This window comes from Camelus ferus, chromosome 11 (genome assembly GCF_009834535.1).
Source record: "Camelus ferus isolate YT-003-E chromosome 11, BCGSAC_Cfer_1.0, whole genome shotgun sequence".
Classification (NCBI taxonomy): Eukaryota; Metazoa; Chordata; class Mammalia; order Artiodactyla; family Camelidae; genus Camelus; species Camelus ferus.
In genome coordinates this window covers 28,487,360-28,508,995 of record NC_045706.1, presented here as the reverse complement: position 1 = coordinate 28,508,995, position 21,636 = coordinate 28,487,360, and the positions used below count along the sequence as shown (strand labels likewise).

Below are 21,636 nucleotides of genomic sequence, written 5' to 3'. Positions count from 1 at the left end.
GGTCTGCTTGCACCAGACACCCCTAAATATGAGAGGAGGGAGAAATTTTGTGGTCCAGTCGGTGGGCTCTATAATGTCCACTGCTGCATCTTCCAGGAAACCACAGCCCCCTCGGGTCCAAGCATCTCTAGGAACCTGATGGAGGCAGAGCAGCTTCAATCACCAATAACCAAATCCCCCAGGCTGGCAACACCAGAGCACAAATCCTCCACACACAATCGGTCACCCCCACTGGCAGTGGTCAAAGAGTCACACACGGTCTAGCTATTTCACTAACACAGTTGAGTTTGAGAGAACTGATTTCCATATCCAAAATGCAGCTGCAAAATTGAAGGCGCTTCAAAGAGTGTTAGAAAAACAAAATGTGGAAGAAAATGGAAGCAGCAACAGCAGCCCTGGCTGAAATGACACTAATAATGTGGGTTTCTGCCCGGGGTACTATGATCCCATCTTAATGTGCTGAATACTTTGTGGATTAAAGGAAAAGACAGAAAAAAAGAATGAGCACCGGTAATAAGACATACCAATATCATGATCCCTAGATACAATGCACTGAGGAGGACGCGATATTTCCACAGCATTCTTGCCCAAAATTGATAACTCCAGTCCAATCTTAGGAAACATCTGACAAACCCAAACTGAGGGGCATTCTACAAAATAATTGGTCAGTGTTCTTTTGAAGTGTCAAAACGAGGAACGGCCGAGGAACTAACACACACTGGAGGAGACCAAGGAGAACAAGAGCATGTACCACGGGACCTTATCTAGGACCCTACCTACAAACAGAAAGAGAACATCAGGGGGAAACGAGTAAAATTGGAACAAGGTCCAGAGGTTAGTTCATGGTATTGCACTGATGTTAATTCTCAGCTTTGTAATTATACTCTGGTTATGTAAGATGTTACTATTAAGGAAACCTGAGTGAAAGGTATACAGGAAGGGTATTATTTTTGCAACTTTCCACTAAATCTAAAAGTAGTTCAAAATAAAAGTGTTTCTTGTTTTTGTTTTTGTTTTGTTTTAAGAAGAAGGGATAGCAGGGAAAGAGATGAGAAAAGTAGAGGAAGAAATGTAACAGCAAAACTAAAGAAGCGTCACTCCCCAGGAATGACCTACGCTGACCCTTTCCTGTCCACTTACACTATCAAGTCACCTTCCAGGGACTCCTGTGAGCCATGCACCTGTGAGTATGATGATTGAGCAAGGGCTAAATAAGACACCTGTGACAAAGAGATCTTTTTACTCTACAGTTCACACCTTAACTTGTGGTTAAGAGTATGACTTTGGAAGTAGACAAACTAGGATCTGCTCAGTATCAGTCCTGTGACCTTAGTAGAGTTATTTCTCCTCTTTGAGGCACCTCAGAAGGATGGTGAGAGGCTTGGACACTAGGGTCAAAATGCATAGGTTCCAATTTTGACTCTTCCACTGCTGACGGTAGGAACACCAGTCCAACTGCCTTTTAGATCCAGCTGATCACAGAGACTCGCAAGTTGACCATGGGCCAAGCTGGTGCCAGTACACTCAGAAGGAGGGAGGACACGGGTCAGTAGAACAGTGCCAAGTGGCCTTCCTCATCTAGGGCAGCCTTTGTGCCAAACCAGCAGCTCTCAGGTAAGGAGAGAAGACGCATATGAGGCAGGTGGAGGAGGTGCCTTGGTGTCTCATAGGCAAAGCACTTCTCAACTCCTGAGTTACATTAGCAACTCCTGAGGCATAGCTTCAGGGTCCCCATAAGAGGCATCCAGAGTCTTTGCCCTCAGGGAAGCCCAGAGTATAGTGCAGTTTACATACAGTTCCTCCCAGTTCCAGATGCAATTTACCAACCAATTAGGGGTCATTTTTATCACAGGCAATCCTGCCTAGAGACACAGTTGACTTATTGGCTCTTATCAGGTTACCAGGTTAACAGAGAGGAAGGCAACTGGAAGGTCAAATTCTCCTGCAGAAAAGGAAATGATAGCTGTTACATTAACTCTTGGGTCAAGTTGTTTAAATCCTCTAAGCTTCTGTTTTCCTGTCTGTAAAATGGTGGTAACAATAGTAAGTATCACATAAGTTTATTATCAGTATTAAATGAGCATCTTGCACATGCCTAGCATACAAGAAGTGCTAAATAAATGCTAGCTGCTATTATTACCATTATTATTATTATCTCTATTATTAAATTCTATACGCAGGCTAATGTCTTAAGCAAGGAACAACTTTAAAAAGAGGACTCAATTTATATTTTTTAATAGTAATTATTTGTTGGAAGTCAAGTCTCCTCCTTCAGAGTAATGAATGTTTACAGGTTAATTCTAATATCTGAATTTCCACACATATTCTCAAATATCACATGTAATACATTTCCTAATAAAGAATTACACCCAACCAATATGTATTTGAGTATACTTAAAGTATGGGGGCATCTTAAGATAACGAGCCCTAATTCTTTACCATAGAATAATGTGTGGAAATCTGACTCACAAATAAGACTTGCCAGGCATTTACTTGATCATGGCTCCCAAACACCAAGTGCTGGCCAGGCAGAGCTGCAGGCTTCTTTCTTCCTTGGCCAAGGCTCTGCCACTGTAGTCCAGACCTGACTTGGAGGCCCTAAACCCATCACTGTGTGCTTTTCTGAGGCTCATCATGCTCTTTATAAGAAGGCTCAGCAATGAACACCATGGGGGAAATTCTAGCAGCTCTTCAATCCCTTCTGGCCTTACGCTGTGCAGCCCAGATCACAGGTAGAGGCTGATCCTAAGGATATCATTTTGATTCCTTCTTCTATTTTTAAGGACCCTTGTGATTATACAGAGCCGACCCAATAATCCAAGATAGTCCTGTTATTTTAAGCCCATCTGATTAGCAACCTTAATCCCATCTGCAACTTTAATTCTCCCTTGCCATGTAATCTAGCATATTAACAGATTCAGGGGCACTATTCTGCCTACCACAGATAGGACCAAATGTCAGCACAGTCAGCCTGCCATGAATTTCCTTCCCACGTGGGACTGGCAAGGGGAACAGGGCACAGGGACTAGGACAACACACTCAAGCAAGTCCATCATACCATGTCCACACATGGACTCAACAGCCCTGGCCTACCGTAGGCACAGGCCTTATCGAGTCTCTGGATAGGCACAGCCTTAAATGCAGAAACATAATTTTCTTTCTATTTACATTTTAAATAAAATGATTATTTTATACTGAATTGAGCATAAATATCTTTGAATTATACAGGAACAGTGAATACATACACTGGCCTCCGCGTCCCTATTCCACACTCAAGGCAAACAACTAATCAATCATAGCATTTTTGTGGCCTCAGAATCCTTCTCAACAGAGCTCCCCAGGCACTCAATACAACGTAAGTGACACTGGCACATGAAAAATTTAAAACACTGTTTGCCATAGCTATACTAGGCGGTAAGTTCTAGAAGCAGCAGATACTACTTTTGTAATAATAAAGAAGAGAAAAGAAAAATTACCTAGTTGTGTTGTTTGTAGTTACTGAGAGATAAAACCCTCAAACTCTAAATTGGACAACCCACTTGAACATATAACAGAGGCATACACTGAGTAACACATGAGTGACTGAAACACATAGGAAATTCTGGAGGTGAAGGGAATCATTTCCAGACAAAGGGCATTTTGTAAAGGAAAGGAGAACAGATTCCCTGCATCCTTGGATGCTCAAGGTTTGTACTTCAGATTCTAAGCCCTTAGCCTTCACCACTTGTCAGTTAAAAATAAACTGAAATGTGCTGAAACCTGCTGGTCTAAGGAAAAAGTGCAAAGTTCTTTCATTTCATTGGAAAAAAAAAAAAAACAATAACAAGGAGACTCTGGGGCTACAATCTCCTTCTGGGAAAAGCCAGCGGCAGAGTTACACTGTACTTTTTTAAGGAGTCAGTCCAAAAGAAACCATTCCCAGGAAGAAAGAAGCTTGAACAGATGAGAGAAAGCCCAGGCAGGCACTTAATTAAGAAATGAGTCAAGAGCAATAATGAATTTTCAAAGCAGCTCATATGATCCTCCTCATGGGACATAAATCTAGATCATTTAGCTGCAGTGGAAACTCCATCCACATGATGTGTTGTTAATTCAATGGAAAACCTAATCTGAGTATATAATATAGTAAAATGTCAGATACTGGGAGACTATTCTTCTGGAAAGGCTCCCAAACCCTGAAAGCAGGCCAAAAGAATTTTTTTTCAGCAAGTGCTTTTGTGGCCAGAAAAGAGCCTTAGAACATATTTGTACGCAAACGGAGTGCTTTGATTGACCATGTCAATGAGAAAGTGCAACCTTTCCACACCCTCATGGAGAAGTGATGGGAAGGAGAGAGACAGAGATATAATCACACACATGCAGAGGTGGTAAGAGAGGAGAAGGGAGGGAGAGGAGAGGGACAGAAAGGGAGAGAGACAATGAGAGAGAAACACAGAGAGAGTTGGGGGAGAGGAGAGAGAAACAGAGAGAGACAGAGACAGGAGAATGGCAGTCTGAAATTAGAGAGGCTAAGGAGTGACTGGCATTGCAAAAGAAGAGACTAGCATGAAAGGGTTAGAAGAAGTAGCATGTTAAGTTTTGTGAATTTCTTAGCAGCCAAGTGCCCCAATAAGGTGCTCCTGGCAAGCACACAGACCCTCTGCCTTGCAGGACTCAATCCACAGGATGAGTTCCTGGCGGGATGCAATGGGTACCATGACTTGCTAAGACCCATGCATCCCACCCCCCCAGCCCATTCTCCACATCCATAGCTGCTCTCTCAGAGGCACCGTGTCTTTTTCCTCCATGGCATTGTCACAGTTTGTAGTTACATACTCAGTTATGCTAGAAGGGAAGCTCTGGAAGGCCGGGATCATGTTGGCTTATTTACTGACTTTTCGTCACCTGGCACGATGACTTAAACACTCAAGGGGGTTGATAAATGTTGTTGAATGAATGTGTGAATGAACAAACTGATGAGGAATAAGCAAATGAATACATGAATGTGGAGGTCTTTTGGCTTTGTTAGGGAATCTGGGCATTTCCCAAGCTGAGAAAAGACAAGGGCAATTCAGACAGCAGGACCAGCACCAGCAAATGTATGGAGACAAGGAGAAGGCAGCAGGAAATGGCCAAAGATACCTACCCTCAGGGACATCTAACAGATGTCTCACTATCACCTATGGGGAAGTGAAGTCTTTGCATTGGAATGTCAACAAATGGTTCCATGCCACAAAATCTAGGATGACTTCTTATCTGGTAAATCTCAAGTTCGAGAAATAATTGAGCACCTATTGTACAGCCCGTGGGTGATACATACTTCTTAACTGAAGGAGGGGCTCGTAAGCAGAGAGGCATGTATGTAACCAGAGTGCAAAGTGATTTGCGTGCCACGCCTAGCTGTGCAGGTGTAGAGGGGGGCAAGGTCACTGCTGGTGGTGAGGATTTTATTTTCTTAACTTGAAAACATTCAATCCAGCATCCTTTCACTAAATGCCTATGTGCACAACACAGTTCTCGTACATCTGGAGGAGGCAAAAGCTACAGAAGTCAGGAAGTAGCTTGAGGCTCGTTTTGCTTTACCGGGTCAGTTTCATCCCCAGACAAGACAGGAACAGCCCCACCTCAGTGTGAGTTCCTTGCTAGAAAGACCCCATGCCTTGCACCCAGCCCTGCTGCCCTTAAGGCACCTTTTGGCTCCAGTAGCCAGGGTCTTCCCACGATGGATAGCAGGAGGATAGCAGAACCTCAGCTACTGTAGGAAGGACAGTTTCTGAGAGAAAAGCATGCAGATGGAGAAGACAGCATGTTCCAGAAGTAAATCAGTAACTTAACAGTTTTGCTTACAAATGGTCCTTCAGGTGGGCTCAGACCTTACCTGGCTGGGCTGTGAGGCCCTTTACTGTGCCCAGCTATGTCCCCAGCTCAGAGGGTACCCAGCTTGCACAGAGAGGCTGTAATCAGAGAGTTCAGGTAAAGAAAACACTGCTGGAGATCACCTGTTACAAAGGCACCAGTTGCCAGGGAGGTTGCTAAGGAAAGCCAGTAAATTAGCTGAGGCTAAGTGGCCTCTCCACTGTACATAGATGTGAGCCACAGAACTGGGTGGAGGGAGCAGGGGTGCAAAAGAAAAGTTCAACGCGGGAGTCACAGGAAGCGGGTGGATTAGAGTGACACGTGTGAGTTTCGTTTCTAGTAGTGAGAGATTACACCTTTCTTCTTTTGCTCCTCCTTCCTGATGAAGAAAGACAAGTCTCTGAGATATTTAAGCAGTGCTAAGTGCACAAGTAGATTACCTTGGAAACGGCTGGACAAGGGCCTCCTAGAAATGGCTCCCGAGACCTTAGGACCCAGAGCCTCAGGGAAGTGACCAGTCACTGGACGTGGCTTTCCACATGAAATGTAATACCCAAGACCAAGGACCATCATATCATTCTCTGAAGGCAGGGATAGAAGCAAAAGAAGTAAATGAGAAAAAGATGAGGAGATAGTAAAAGCACCCAAAGAGAGGTGTGCCGTGACTTTTATTTAGTGTTTGCGTAAGCTTACTCTTCATAACATTTATGTCTTACATAGTACGGAGCAGAAAATGATGGTTTACATCTGCAGGGGTCTGGAACAAAAAATTCTCAAGAGAATTGAAAGTTGAAAGTTGGATGACAAAGACATGTAGTTACCACGTGGTGGCAGCATATCTAAACTAAAGACCGTGAGTGTGAGGCGTGTGGTGTTGTGTCTGAGCATGAGCCACACCCACTCAAGTTCAGTGGAAGGATCACAAAATCTCAGGATCAGAAGCCACCTTTGCTCCCCAGCCCCCTCCATTCAACACTGGGAGTTTCCCTGACAACCTTCCCACTTAGTGGTTGTTTGCATGCCCTTTGGAGAAGGGGACCTCATTACCATCCCTTTTCCAAAATTCAAGTCAGACGGAGGCCAATTTGTCCCAACACAGTGAGGTGACCTCCCAGGCAACGGTAAGGCGCTAGCTGAGTGCCTGCACTCCATAGTGTTTGTCCTGTGAGCGAATGAATGGATGAACGAGTGAGTTGGTTAGTGAATAAACATACACATAGCTCCCTTAACGTGTTTATTTTCAGCCTCTAGGGTTGGATGGTAACAAAGGTGGGGCAGTGATAACCTCTGCTATTTAGATTTAGAAATAGCTCCCATGTAAGTATCTGTCCCAGGGCTGGCAAGTGCAGACCCTAGCAGAACGGCAGGCCAGGAGGGTCCTCTACCTCAGCAGGCAGCTGACAGACTTGACCCCTGGGAATCTGCAGACCCAGATTCCTGACCCAGTTCTCCCTCGATGGGACTTAAGTTACTAAATCTTGGAGCCTTAGTGGTCTCCTCTATAAAATGAAGGAAACTCTATCCACCAAGCCCCAGATTATCAGGTGGGATCACAGAGATGAAAGCAGTCTGTTGGCTTGAAAGTGATTCCCGTGCTGGGTGGTGTACCAGATATGCATCTTAGATTGATCAGTTTGCTCTACTTATTTATGACCTAAATTGCCTTCTCTCCTAGAGTCACTGGTAGTAAAATGAATGGGTCCTCCCCAGGTACAAATTGCTGCTTCTTCCTGGCCAGTAGCTGAGTGGTCATTCTCAAGATTAAACCACAGAGACAGAAACACAAACCAAATCATGTCTAGAATCAGAAAATTCAGAGTTTATATAATCTGGCAGATGAAAAATGCAGCGAGTTTCCTTTCCCTAACCCCAAAGCAGCCTAATTCTATAGCCTGTCTGTCGATGGCCTCCTCCTAGCTCCATGGCAACCAGAATCCCCCCAGACCCCATGTCACTTTACAAGTTGCCAACTGGCCACAAACCAGGCAAGCTCCATAGCCCTCCACTGCCTTAGGAAAGCTGGAGAGACTCATTGCCCCTGCTGTGAGGGACCAGCAGACAAGGAGTAATGGGATGGTTAGCATTCCCCGCAGCTCTGCACTGATGTGGTGGGGGAATTTCACGCGTTCAAGCATCCCGGGGGATAACAGGGGTTAAGGCTCTCTGTCAACACTAAACTGCCCATAAAGTGGGAGATTCTTTCATTGTGCAACTGCCCCATAATAGGGACACAAGGCAGAAATGCTGACACATGTCTCTAGCTTCCCAAGTGGGTACCAGTCTTTCTCCAAATGTTCTTTTGTGAATGGGTCTCTTCCAGATGGAAAATGGACTATGTCTCCTCCCCACCAAGTTGTCTTCCCAACATGGGGGAGAGGCAAGTAGCTGAAACACAGATGCTCCAGAATGTTTTGGGTACATAGAGAGATGGATGATGGGTGTCAAGCGTAGGGGGCGCCAGAGGCTGTTTTGTGAGCTAACATCTGGGCTGCAGAAGGAAGAGGCATGTCTGGAGCTGCTAGGTGGTTTTTCTGAAAGAAACCAGGACTAAAATTTGTGGTATTAGGTGGGAATTTCTGGTACAGAATAAGGAATATGGTTCTAGAGACAGATAGACCTGGGTTCAAATCTTGGCCCTATCTCTTATTAGCTGTGAGACTTCAGGAAAATTGTTTAATGTCCCCGTACCTCAGTATCCTCATTTGTAAAGTGCAGGTTAATGAAAGCATCCCTGTACGGCTGCTTTGAGGATTCAGTGAGGTAGAGGATGTGGATGGTGGGGATAATGCCCTCTCTCCTCGCCTCCCTGCTGAGTCATGGCTCATTTGGGAAGAGCTTGCACCAGCACTCCCAGTCCTCCCAGTTAGGTGCTAGAAGAGAGCTGCTGCCTCCCTTTCCCTCCTTCTTCCCCTCCCCCAGAGGAGCAGCCAATCTGACTGGCAAGCACCTAACAACCACGGGACCACACTTTCCAGGTGCTGGGGTTGTGGTGTCAAAGGCCCTCCCCTCTGGCCCCCTGACCTACCCACATCTCCTGCTCCAAAGCACCCTCCTGATGTCTGCTTTTCCCTTCATGGATGAGAAAATCAGGCCCATCTCCCTGTGCGCCTGGGACCCCACAGTCTTTTTCTGAGGCTGAAAGTTGGCAATACTCAATCTAGGCCATTACAGAAAGTCAAACATCAATAAAGCTGATGGATGCATTGATGGGTACTTGCTTGTCTTTCTTGAATCTATTAATTAGACCAGAGGAAAGGAGAGCGCAGTCGCAGGCAGTGTTTCGAAGCGCTTAGCATCTGATAGCAAATGGTGGTAACATATTAAGAAGGCTCTTAGCGGGCCATTGTGTGGTCCTCCTGCTTCATCCCTGATGTGTGCTTCGAAATCCACCATTATTTAGGCCAGTGATTCTCAGGGGGAGCAGCACTGCCCTCCAGAAGGGGTTTGGAAAATCTACGAGGGTGTTTTGGGTTGTCACCATGATGAAGACACTGGCATTTAGCAGAAGGAGAAAGATGCTAGACATCCTTCAATGTGCAGGACAGCCCTGAACAATGAAGTGTTTTGTGTCCCTCATGACTTTTAAATATGTCATTATACATATATCTAGGTAAAAATATTAACTGCTTATGATACATATTTAAACATATGTGTATTTGTATATATCTGTGTGTACATATATATATATATGTATGTGTGCATATTTTTAAATTTAATATCAGCAGGTACAAGGAAAATTATGGATAAATATAACCAGCAAACTACTACAAGTATATTGGTTGGTTAGCATGGACTTTTAATAACTCCATTATACATTTCTATTTTGTTTCAACTTTTGTAAGACTATTACTTTTACTATTGAAAAAACAACTAAGAAAACCAAAAATGGCAAAAAAAAAAAAAAAAGCAGTTTATAGGAAAAGTCATGTCCTGGAGATATGATATTTAGAAATAGTTAAACTTATTTAGAAATAAGTTTATTATATACTAATCCAATAAAATCAGGTATCCAAAAAAATGCTTATAATTTTCTGAGCATAGAAACTAAACTGCTTCATTCATAAATACAACTTATATTTTTGCGAGGTTTTGATATACATTGAATTTTCTGAGAATTCAATTACTATGGAAATGGAGAGGTGAATGTGAGGAATTGTTCACCACTTAGTAAAATCCAGGTGCTGACGCCATCGCTGCCGACAGCATCTGGGTCACTGATACAATAAATGTGTCGGTCAGTGTTTGAGGCCGTGACAGTGGCACTGATCCTGAGCGGGGGTGAGTGCGTCTGGCTATTTCACTGTGTCCTCATGCGCAGACTCAACCGAGCATTTCCTTTCCTTTTAGTTCTCTTTTATATTTGATTTAAGATGTATATTTGATTTCTAAAAATTTCACATGTAGGTAGGTTATATGCATCTCATGTAGGGTAGTAAGGGGGGCATTACAAAATGTTTGCTATGCAAAGGGCTTGCTGGAACTGACAGGGTCAAACGCCACTGATTTCGCTTCCGGGATCACAAGACAACATCTTCCCCAACGTTGACTTTCCAGTCACTCAGTGGTCATAGCAGAGGAAGTCTGGAGACAGATTCTGCTTGTCACAGCACATGATGACCCATCTAACTTTGTGTAAAATGGGATCTTCATCTCTCCAGGGGAGTGAGGGTAAGCAAGGGACTTCCCCCACACACCAGAAGGAAGAAAGCCATCTGTCAGCAGAAAGATGGAAGCAGAACCAGGCTGTGCTACTTACAGAGGTCCTCGGTGGCTGCTGGGACGAAAGCCGCCATGGACTCATACAGATCCTCGTCACAGCCGGGGTTGAGGGAGCATTTCATGAGCAGGTCTGTGGAAAGGTGCGCCATGGACTCATACACAGCGTCAGACTCCTCCCCTTGCATCAGTTCCTCTTTAATATGACTCTTCAGCATGTCCACAGTTTCCTGAAAGAGAAGGTGGGACCCACAGGCACACTGACTGGCACAGCCAAGCTTTCCGGGTAAAGCCAGGCCCCTGAGTGGCTTGTGACAGCAAAGGAAAGGCTCACATACATCAGGGTTGCAACTGTGTGTGCATGTCTGGACTTCCCAGACTGAAAGCTCCTTGAGGCCAGGCTCCAAGTCTTTTTTTTTGTTTTATGTTCTTGATTTTAATCTTTGTATCTTCCTCCAACACTAAGAACAGTTATGTGCTCAGAGGAGACACCTGTTAAACATTGAATGTTCAGGGGATACAAATGTAAAACTTTCTCACGAGCACCCATCATGTGTCAGGGGCGGTGATGGGAATGTGCCTACGCATTATCTCATAACATCCTTTCCACCACTGCTTAAGAAAGTATCCTATTCCTTGGTTCACAGATGAGAAACCACAGCTCAGAAAAATCTAGTGCCTTACTCAAAGGTCTGCAGTCCCGGCTTCTGACCTTTATGTTACATCCCAGTGGTTCCTCAAAAGGGAATCAGTGGCACACAAGGGGGTAACCCTTACTGATTAGCCAGATAGAGATTCAAATGTTCCAAACAGGGCTGCAGCTAAGGTGTCTCTGCACTTGTGCATAGTCAGAGGTCCCTTGGGAACTTGGTTCACTCTGTTCCCGTTCCTTCCAGCAGGCTGCTCCAGAGTGCCTGACAGCACACTTCAAAGTGCGCCTCTCTGATTTGTATCCTGTGCTCAGAAGGAGAGGTGATCTTGGCTGAAATGCCCTGAAGTCAGGCAGGCTGCGCTCCGTCATTTTGCCTCCAGGCGGTGGTGAAGCCAGAGAGCTGGCTTCTCTGAAACCCCTGCACAGCTTTTCCTGGTAAGAAGCTTCAGTGTTTCACAATCCTCATTTCAGCATCAACCCACAAAAATTCTCACTTTCATCATCACTACCCCAGGAGAGGTAATCTGCTGTTGACACCCTGTGTTGCTTTCCTGATGAGATCCAGGGAGCAGACCGGGCGACAGCTGTGCAGTGGTGGAGACTCAAGGTCCGGTGTTGGTTTTGATGTGAGGGAAAGGGGAAATGGGACAGTTCACAGAGGTCACAAGCAACAGAAGGGACCTTTTGGGGGCAATACTGAAGATGCATGGGTTGAGGCGATTGTAGTCAGAAAGCAAAGATGATGTGGGAAATGTGAGCCAGATTAACTTCAGTGCAAGCTGGAAGTGCATCGTGCAACGTCCCTGTCACACAGAGTAGGATGACAGGCCCCAGCTTTTACACCAACTAGGTTCAAATTCTATCTCTACCCTTACTTGTGGGACCCTTGGCACAATGACTCTGCCTTTCTACACTCTTGCCTACTTTGTTGGAGAGATAATAAATAATACTATCAACTTCTAAGGATTGTGATGAGGATTAAAGGAGATAGTGCAATTGCCCATTAAATAAATTCAATAAGTAGTAGTCATTACTATGAACACATATCATTAAGTACGTCCTTAATTGAAAAAAAAAACTTTTGGCAGGGAAATAAAGTACCTCATTGTATACGTTTGTAACTCAAAAGTAAAGCCAAGTAAATACTCATGGACTGTGAACACCTTTTAACCTCATTTGTGTCAATGAAGCCCAAAACAGGGACTCATGCTGTTCTGCTCATTCAATACTCTTAATACCCTCTAAATTTTGGGAAGCCCCCTCTGTGTGTCTCAGTGAGTCATTGCCTTGTAGACTAGCTAGTACAGAGCAGAGAGGTAGGTTTCTGCGGGGGGTGTCAGGCTCACCCCTGTCTGGAGGTAGAGAGCAAGACTGGATTGTGTTTATTGTTCCTTTTGAGATCACAGCCCTATGTGAGAGGCTGAACTATTCCTGTCTCACTGCTGTGAATAGTGAAAATGGAGGAAAACCAGACAAGGGTAGAGTCAGGAAGGGCAGCTGCCTCCAAAACAGTGGAAGCAATCCTGGAACATGGAATGAGGCTGAGGTACAGGGAGAGATTACACTCAAAGAAGGACCCAGAAGTCAATGATCCAGGAGGACCTGGGGATCCAAAACCAGAGGAGCAGATAAGCATTAAGACAGGCAGAGAGGCTCAGAAAGAGAAATAGGTCGTCCGCAGAAGGTGGTGCCTCACAGCTGGCTTCCCTGAAGCCTCAGGTGCAGAGCTTTACTGTGGTCTCTGCTAAAGAAGGAACCAAGCCTCACACAGTTCATCTGGGCCTGATGGTGGGCAAGGCGGCTGGGAACATCCTGCCAAGGTGCTTTGGAAGTGGGTGAGGAGGTGACTGGGAAAGAGGGATCAGCATCGACCTTCAGCAGATTCACCCTATAAATGTCTCTATAAATGCTTTGAGGGTGGATCTCAGTGCTTTACATACATTATTTCCTTCTATCCTCAAAGCAACCCTATGGTAGAACCATTATTGTCTTCTTTTTGTGTATTAGGAAACTGAGAGAGAGAGAGGGGGGACAGATACATAATTTGCCCAAAGTCATGTGGCTGACAAGTGTTGGTACAGGAATTTGGACCCAGGTTCATGTGACTCCAGGGCTCATCTTCGAAGCCCACACACACTGGCGCCACCAGAAGAGGCACATGAGGACAGGCTAGAGATGAAATCCACCCATGTCTTTGGTGAAAAGGCAGCTCTGGAACCATACAGTGCACTTCCAATCCCAGGGGCCCTCCCGCCTTGACTTACCACATACTCGTCGATGAACTGCCGCAGGTCCCTGAAGCCATGCTTCTCGGCAATGGTGTTGGGATAGTGGCCATGCTTGTTGGCCACACTGTAGGCCTGGAGGGCTCCCGGGCAGGTGAGCAACAAGGCAGTAAGGTTCTTCAGTCCGTATTTGGCAGCAAAGTGCAACAAAGTGGGCAGCTCTTCATTCCTCTGATCTGAAAAATTTTCAGGGAAAGCTTAATGGACAGATAAAAAGGAAAGCACAGGGCACCTTGTTCATGGAGGCGAAGCTGGCAAGCTTAGCATGGCATCCAGCAGGAGCTCAATCATTACTTCTCTAATGACTAACCTAACATCAGACAGCTTCCTCTGCGGCACCATTGAAGATTATGGTCTCAGATGACTGAGGAAATATGCTAATTAATTAGCAAAACTAATCATTACTATCCTATCTTCTTTCTCTAAAAGGATCAGAGAATCCCGAGAAATAATATTAGTTCAAAATGTGCTGATGTTCTAAAGGCATAAACAGCAGCCACAAAGTACAACAGGAATCGTGTTTTGACCAGCTCTGCCAATTTCAGAGCATTTTCAAACGACAGCTTTATGCTGATTAAAAGAAAGAAGTTCATCTTCTTAGCTCTTATTCCCAATTTTATAAAGTATGCCAAGTAATCTTGGGTATGTTACGTAGCCTTTCCATGGCCCCTAGTTCTGAACTAGAAAATATTTCCAGGCCACTTCAAAGGGACCTGGGAGGATTAATAAGACAGTTTTCAGTGAGCTCTTTGTTTAGGACAGGTTTTGAATGATGGTATTAATGCTCAGTGAACCCCAGGATGTCCATTAAGTCTTTGATTTGTGGGAAACAAAGTACTCCTGAGAGTCACTGGATCACCATGACTCCTTCCATCTACTAATATCCGGATACAGCAAGTTAAACTCAACCAAGGACACAGACATGTTTGTATTGTGGAGTTGGGGGACAAATCTTTTTTTGTTGTTTTTATAAAAGTTTATTTTTAAACCCGAGAGTGATTGATCGATAGATAGATGATAGACAGATATATGAATATATATATATTTTTTACGTGTAAATATATGCATGTATTTTAAAAATAAGACAATAAACCCAGCTTCCTATTCACCAGGATATGATCCTTGCAATGAGGGTCTGTAAATTTCCCCAGAATCCCTCATGACTGTCAAACTACGAAATACTCCCTCCTGAGACCCAAGTTTAAAAATAGAGAATATTAACATCTGCTGGAAGTGATGCAAGAACATTCCACAGTAGGAAAATGGGGACAGGCAACAAGAGAATGCTCCAAGGGGAAGGACTTGAAGATAACAGAACTTCATCCTTGTGGTTCTCATAGGCTGTGGAAGGATGGGACGCAGAAGCAGGTAACCAGGGTCTTGGATCACCTTTGTGCAGTGCAACCACAGCATGAAGGAAGCATGGTGTCCACACCATGACAGGCATCCTGTCCAGCACGCCAGGCACCATCCCCATGCAAGTGGTTCTCCTGGCTCCCAGCATGTCACATACGCACATGAGACTGCTCCTCCCTCATCAAGCAAATATTTGTTTTGAGCCTACAGTGAGCTACCCCGGCACAGTCCCAGTCCTCCCTGAGCTGACAGCCTCGCAGAGAAGACAGATACAGCTGAAGAGTGCCAGGACAGAGGACACTCAACATGCTAGGGTAGCCAACAGCATGTAGATGTAACCTACCTAAGGAAGTGCTTCCCTGGCTGCTGCAGGAGGAGAGGAGGAAGAAACCGCATTCCTATGGGTCGATGTGGCAAGGGGCAGGGTGGAATTTTCATCAGGTAAAAGAAGTTCATACCTTCCGTAGAGCAGAGCACAGAAGCCGAGGGAGGGCGTGGAGAGAAGTGAGAGCAGGAGCCCCTTGGGAAGGGTTTGTAAACAGGGTAAGGAGTTTGGACTTTGTCTAGAAGATAAGTAGGCACCACAAAGGGTTTTGTAGCAAGTGGGTAAGATATTCATATTTACTGTTTGGAAGAATCTCAGGCTAGCCAGTGAAGAATGAATGCTTCTCCAAGAATGAGCTGTAGAGCAGAACCGGCAAAAAGTACAAGCACAGGTTGACTGCAGGCTGAGAGCAGCAATCTGGGATCAGCACACTGCTGGTTTCCTGAGGTTGGACTAGTGACTTACTTGTCATCATATCTTCTTCTTCCAGCTGGTTGATTCCAAAGAGGTGCAGCCCACTTGCAGGGATATTGTTCTTCAGGGACTCTGTCAGCAGTTTATCAAGGGTCTCTGTGTTGTAGGGTACAATTTTAAAAGCCTAAATACAAAAGTGAAGACGGTCAGATTTTAAATCCAGCTGTCTCCCATCTAGCAGATTTGAGATTGATGAACCATGAGCAGAAACTACTTGCCCAGAAAACTCTAGTTGCCTTTTACCATCCTTACCTGACACATGAACTCGACGGGATTTGCAGCTTTGGACAATAAATTCCCAATTTCCTCCATGTCAGTATAATAGCTGATAACGGTTTCGCACACCAGTAAATTTCCGGAATATATCTTCAGAGAAACATTCCCAGATGAAAGGTCTGAACAGAAGAAAAGATACTATGGAAGTATTCTTTTTTTATATTACAAGGGGACAGGGAAGAGTGTTCATGGATTCATCTTAATGGTAAAGAAACTAATTGACGGCTGGAAGATCTTGGAGGTGAGCTGCACGACTGGGAAGAAAGGGAAAGACTAGAAGTAGTAGTGAGCAGACTAATCACGGGAGGGCTCTGAGTCAGAGGAATTATCCTCATTGGGCCTGAAATTTAATTTTTGGAAGATTTTCATTTCTTTTGTTCACTACTGTAGGCCCAGTGTCGCAACAGGCAGGAAGAGCTGAATTTAAAGCACTTTATATAGAGGCCAGTGGTCGCCAGAAGGGGGAAGGGATCCTGGCGGGTGAGACTCCGTATTTCCGCCCCGTTGGGCCAGTAGACCTGATTCACTTGCTCTGCTGTCGTCACTACTATGTACTCCCCTAGGTGCTCTCTTCTACACCACAGGAAGAGGTTGTGAGGGGGAAAGAAAAACCTAAAAATACACCAACCACAAAGATTCGATTCATAAAAGAGGAAATGCGACAAGTAGAGAACATGGAAAAATACTCAACCTCACTAGTAATCAAAGAAGTGCAAATTAAAACAACAGACTACTGCTTAAAAATATACCAAATTAGCAAAAATACTCAAAGTGATAATGCCTAGTGTTAGTGATGGTATAGCAAATAAAGTTGAGAGTAGTAATATTTCAAAAGGCAATGAAGCTCTATCTTCCAGGGCCCTTAAAAATGCCCATTGTTTCAGGGATTCCACCTTGAGGAAACAATCTTAAATACAAAAAAAAAATATATATATATATGCATAAAAATGCTCAATATATCATCATTTAAAACAATAAGAAGACAATAAGAAATCAGAAATTACACAAATATGCAACAATGAGGAAATGAAAAATTAAAAGATGATACTTCTATTCAACTATTACATCATTTTTAAAATTACGATTTTAAGATATAGGTCCAACACAAGGGATTGGTTTTATAAATTATGGTACATCTATACAATGGATTACCTTGTGACCACTAAGGATCATATTGTAAAAGAATATTTATTAACATGGGAGAATACTCTTAGTGTATTTCCAGGTAATGAAAGTCAGTTACAAGACAGTATGAAGCTATGTACACAGATGGAGAAAAATACAGAAACCAATGACTTCCTCTGTGTAGGGGATGTGCAGATGGATAATTTTCTATCTACTTTCTTTTATGGTTACTGTATTCTTCAAATTTTCATACTGAGCACACATTACTTTTGTAATAGAAAAAATATAATTATAAAACGGAAAGTTACAAAGTCCACGTAATAGCACAGGGGAAAAGGGATGGAGAGAGGATAAATTAAGAGTACATAAAGAAAAAAGAGTGTAAGATAATAGATACTATTGGAACAATTATGTTTTTAAAAATTGTAAACAAAGACAGAAAAGATGGAGTGTAGGCTGTCAGATGACTTTCTTCCAACTTTTCTCTAATTTCAAAAATTGTTAATATGTTAACTTTATAAAGATAAACATTTTAATATATCCATTCCCCCACCCCACCACACATGTGTATTTTTTCAACTTCCTTTTCCTTTAAATAGTACTTGGCAACCAAATTCAAATCTTGGCTGTCACTTTCCCCAGTGGCTGAATAAAGACAAGACAAGTAAAAGACAACAAGAGGGGGGCCTCTTCCTTAACACGATGCCTAATTTTTGGAGGTTCCTGGGGCTACTTACTGGGAGCTTTCACGGAAACAGTGTACTCATTCTCCAGCTTGGCTTCCGCTCTTATTGAGGGAGAATCCTCAGGTGAAAATTCTGCTTCTGTCGTCACCCTCTCATCCAGCTTACATCTCACAAAGATGTAGATAGTGGTTTCTGCCTGGAAAGGGAGACCAGTCACCATCCCCTCTTCCTCCTGGGTCCCCTGTGAGGGCGCTGAGCCAGAGGGTCTCTGTGGCTCCCGAAGCTCCAGCTCTGCCCAGTGAGGCTGCTCCAGAGCAGGTGAGGGGTCTCTGGTCCGGTGCCGGGCAGAGGCAGCTTGCCATGGGTCCCAACCAGACAAGTTACAATAACTCAGAGTGAACATTGATAAATCTTTACAACAATTTGATGAGGTACTTTACATCTGTTGAACCTAATAATGACTTTAAAACCTGGGGCTTGTATTTTATATGCCTTTATATTTAATTTTTATAGCATTTCTTCTTTATTGTATGTATGAAGGGTCCATGGAAGGATTGGAAATTTACAAAAATAAAATTAAAAAAGAGTTGCTCACCACAGATAGTTTGAGAAGCACTATTCTAGACTAGCCTTGCTACTCAAAATGAGGCCAAGGGACCAGCAGCATTGGCATTCCCTGGAAACTTGTTAGAAATGCAGAATCGTAGGCCTTTCGTGGACCCTCTGAACCAGAGCCTGCATTTTACCAAGACCCCTGGGTGACCTTACAGAGTGAGAGGCACTGGCTGAGAGAAGCCCTCTTAGCTTCTGCAACTTAAGTTGTTTTTAGATGGACAAAAATAACTTACTGGAGGATTAATTTTCCCAAGGCATTGAGTGACCCGAGTCGCTATTTTACCTTGCTTTGAGATCTTTTGCTGAACATGCCAAATGGAATTGTCTGTTTTACTGCGCTGGTTACGCTGACTAAGCTCTTAAGACTTTGAACTGGAAAGGACAGGTCCTCCAAAAAACAGGGGAAAATGACAAATTTCTGGCCATATCTAATTCCCAAATGTTCACTGTAAGATTCTGCTATCAAGCCCTTGTAAAAGCCTTCATGACAAGGGCCACGACTCCACAGCAGGTGAGAGGGAGACAGGGTCCTGGCTCATGGAGACTGCTGAGGGTAAATGTGAACGTGTTTATCGTTGACCCGACTCCTGCTGCAGACCCAGCCCTGTCCCGCCTGCTCCTTCTCCCAAGAAGCTTGGGGAGCTGGAGAGAATGAGTCTCCGCTATTGACAGTCATAACCCAATCCCAGCCCTGCTGCCCCAGGACCCAGAGACCTGGAGCAAGCAACAAGGAGAATCTGGGTCAGTGGGAGCCAGCATGGGAGAAGGGGGCCAAAGCCTGGAAAACCAGGGAGGCAGGTGAGGGGTATCACCCTTTAGTTCAAAACTCTCTCCGCAACAGGCACCCACCAGTCTGATCTCAGGAGAAAAGGGACATGGGGAAGGCAGGGAGGAGTACAGGAAGACTGAAAACTAAAATGCCCACAATGGCCTGGCCAGTAAGGAAAAGGAGTCAAGCGGGCTGAGTACAAAGAAAGGGGAGGGGAGGGAACCAGCATCCTGGAGGATGCATGCCCTTTCTGAAGGGCTGCTCAGCCCAGTCACTCATCTCAGGTCTGGTATTTCCAGATTCTGATTCAATGGAAGCTGTAAACAGATTTTCATACCCAATTTTTATAACACTGTGCAGCCCAAACTAAACATGTCTACATGTTCATCCAGCCTGAAGCAGTGGTTTGCAACCCCATGGAGGGAGTCCTTGCCCAATGGCTCATGGCCTCAGGCTGTGCAGAAAACCACTCACAAGCACAGGGAAGCCAGGACTTCCTGTTGCCACGGCAAAGTCAGCACAGGGCTTGTACCCATAGGGAAGAGTTTTCTGCTCTGAACCAATATCACACATTTCTCATCAGGAAAGGAAAGATAATGAAAAACTGTCAGTACTATGGCATGATTCAAATGGCAGTGGCCCATCAGTTGGCCTTCACCTTCAAGTCACCTCTTAACATAGGTCCCATCCCTGAAAATGTTAGTCATATTATGCTCAAGCATTAATCTTCTTTCTTTTGCAAGCAATGCTGGCCAGCAAGTTTCAGCCATCAAGTTTCAAGGCACCCATTTGGGCCATGCTAGGGAACAACTGACAGAGAAGCAAGCTCTCCAAATGCCCCACAGTTCCTTCCTCCCAGCACTATGCTGGTAGGAACAGACCCAGGCCTCTAACTCCACGGCTGGCATATAAATGTCTTGTAATGCTCATGTCTGCTGGTCTCCGACATGCTCTAAATTTTTGATCCATGAACTTAAAGTTTTAGACTGCTAATATATACATTCCTGGGCTCATCTCGCCTTGATTTAAAGGAAAGAGGTGTGCCAGGTCCCAGGCATTGGGGTTCCCAGGATAGCTAATGTACAGGGAAACCCCATGAGAAGGCTGGGATTACACTGAGGTGCAACAGGAGAACCCTGCTCCCTTTACTATAACAAGCACATCCATTGAAAAGCCCAAAAGCCTGTGCTCTGACATCCATCAGCCAGCCCCAGGAATGCCTACCCCACAGCGAATGCGGTCCGGCTGCACCACCATGAGGTTCCCAGGCGGAGTCTCCGGCGGCAGGCCCTGCTGCTTCGAGTAGGAAAGCACCTTCTCGTCCTCGGTCTCAGTGTCAGTGACTGAGTCACAGCCAGAATCTATGGCACAGAGAGCACCAATGAATGGAAGGAGAAGGAAGAAGTGCTGGGCATGTCTCACCCCATTAAAACCCCAAACATTACCAAATAGGAAACAGTTCCGAATCTCAAACAAATACAAGCTGCAGGGAGTGACTCAAGAAATTATGAAAGAGGCTCTCATGAGGAAAAGTCAGCCACCTTGGAGGCCACAGGGGAGGGTGACAGCAACAGGATGACGGTGGAGAGAAAAGCCAGAAAATCTGAGGCAGGCTGCTGTCTGGGGCTGGCAGGTCTAGTCTCAAACAACAGGCTTCTGGATGCCTTACATCTGGACTTCTCATAGTGCTGACTTTGGTGTTTGTGAGGAAAGAGGCTCCTTCTCCTCAGGTGGGGTCAAGAATGGACTGTCCATTTAAAGGTCATCTTTTGAACATCAAGTAAAACCTGTGCTCTCCAGGAAGCCATTATTCCACAGGGTCATGGCTAGCCAATGTACCCACTCTGGAGTAACAGTGGAAAACCATCACTTTCAAGAAATTTTAGATCTGTAATGACCAGGTTCCAAATCAGTACCACAGCCAAAACTTCTGCTGTGGAAAGACTGATGCACAGACTCAGAGCAGGGGAGCAGGGGTATGCAGGTGTATGGGGTATAGCACAGAACGAGATGGTGCTCAGATGGGGTAAGTGGAACCTACCAGAGTTCTAAGGCAGGGGCTCTTAACCAGAGCTCATTAACTGGATGCAAGATTCCATATATGCATGCACACTCGTGTGTGTGTGTGTGTGTGTGTGTGTGTGTGTGTGTGCACGCGCATGTGTTTGCCTACACTTCTCTGGAGATAGTTCAAAGCTTTCATCAGATCCTCAAAGAGGAGCACAATGGTTAAGAAGGGTTACAAGGAGAGGGAGGGTTCATCTGGTCTCTTTCTTGGGCTTGCTCTTCTTCACTCCTAAACCACTCACAGAGCCAGCCAAGCGTGCTAGGCACTGAGAAGACATGAGGGTGAATGAGACATCCATCCTGCCTTCAGAGAGCCCACAATCTAAGAGCTGGAGAGAGGTAAGGCTGATTCCTGCAGGCCAGCCTCCCAGGGAAGGAGTATGATCCATCCTGGGAGAAAGCTGGGGTGGCACATCAGCCCACAGATATGTCCCCACACAAAGCTGTAACACAGG

At 44.8% G+C, this 21,636-nt stretch overlaps 1 protein-coding gene across 1 annotated transcript in view; it reads right to left on the bottom strand.

Moving 5' to 3' along the window:
- PIK3AP1 (phosphoinositide-3-kinase adaptor protein 1) overlaps positions 1-21,636 on the bottom strand; it is a 105,257-nt gene that overhangs the window by 36,193 nt on the left and 47,428 nt on the right. The window contains 6 exon segments of the mRNA XM_006174409.3: positions 10,592-10,781; positions 13,468-13,664; positions 15,635-15,767; positions 15,896-16,038; positions 17,782-17,926; positions 20,339-20,475. Of these exon segments, the coding sequence (XP_006174471.2) occupies positions 10,592-10,781; positions 13,468-13,664; positions 15,635-15,767; positions 15,896-16,038; positions 17,782-17,926; positions 20,339-20,475 (945 nt within the window).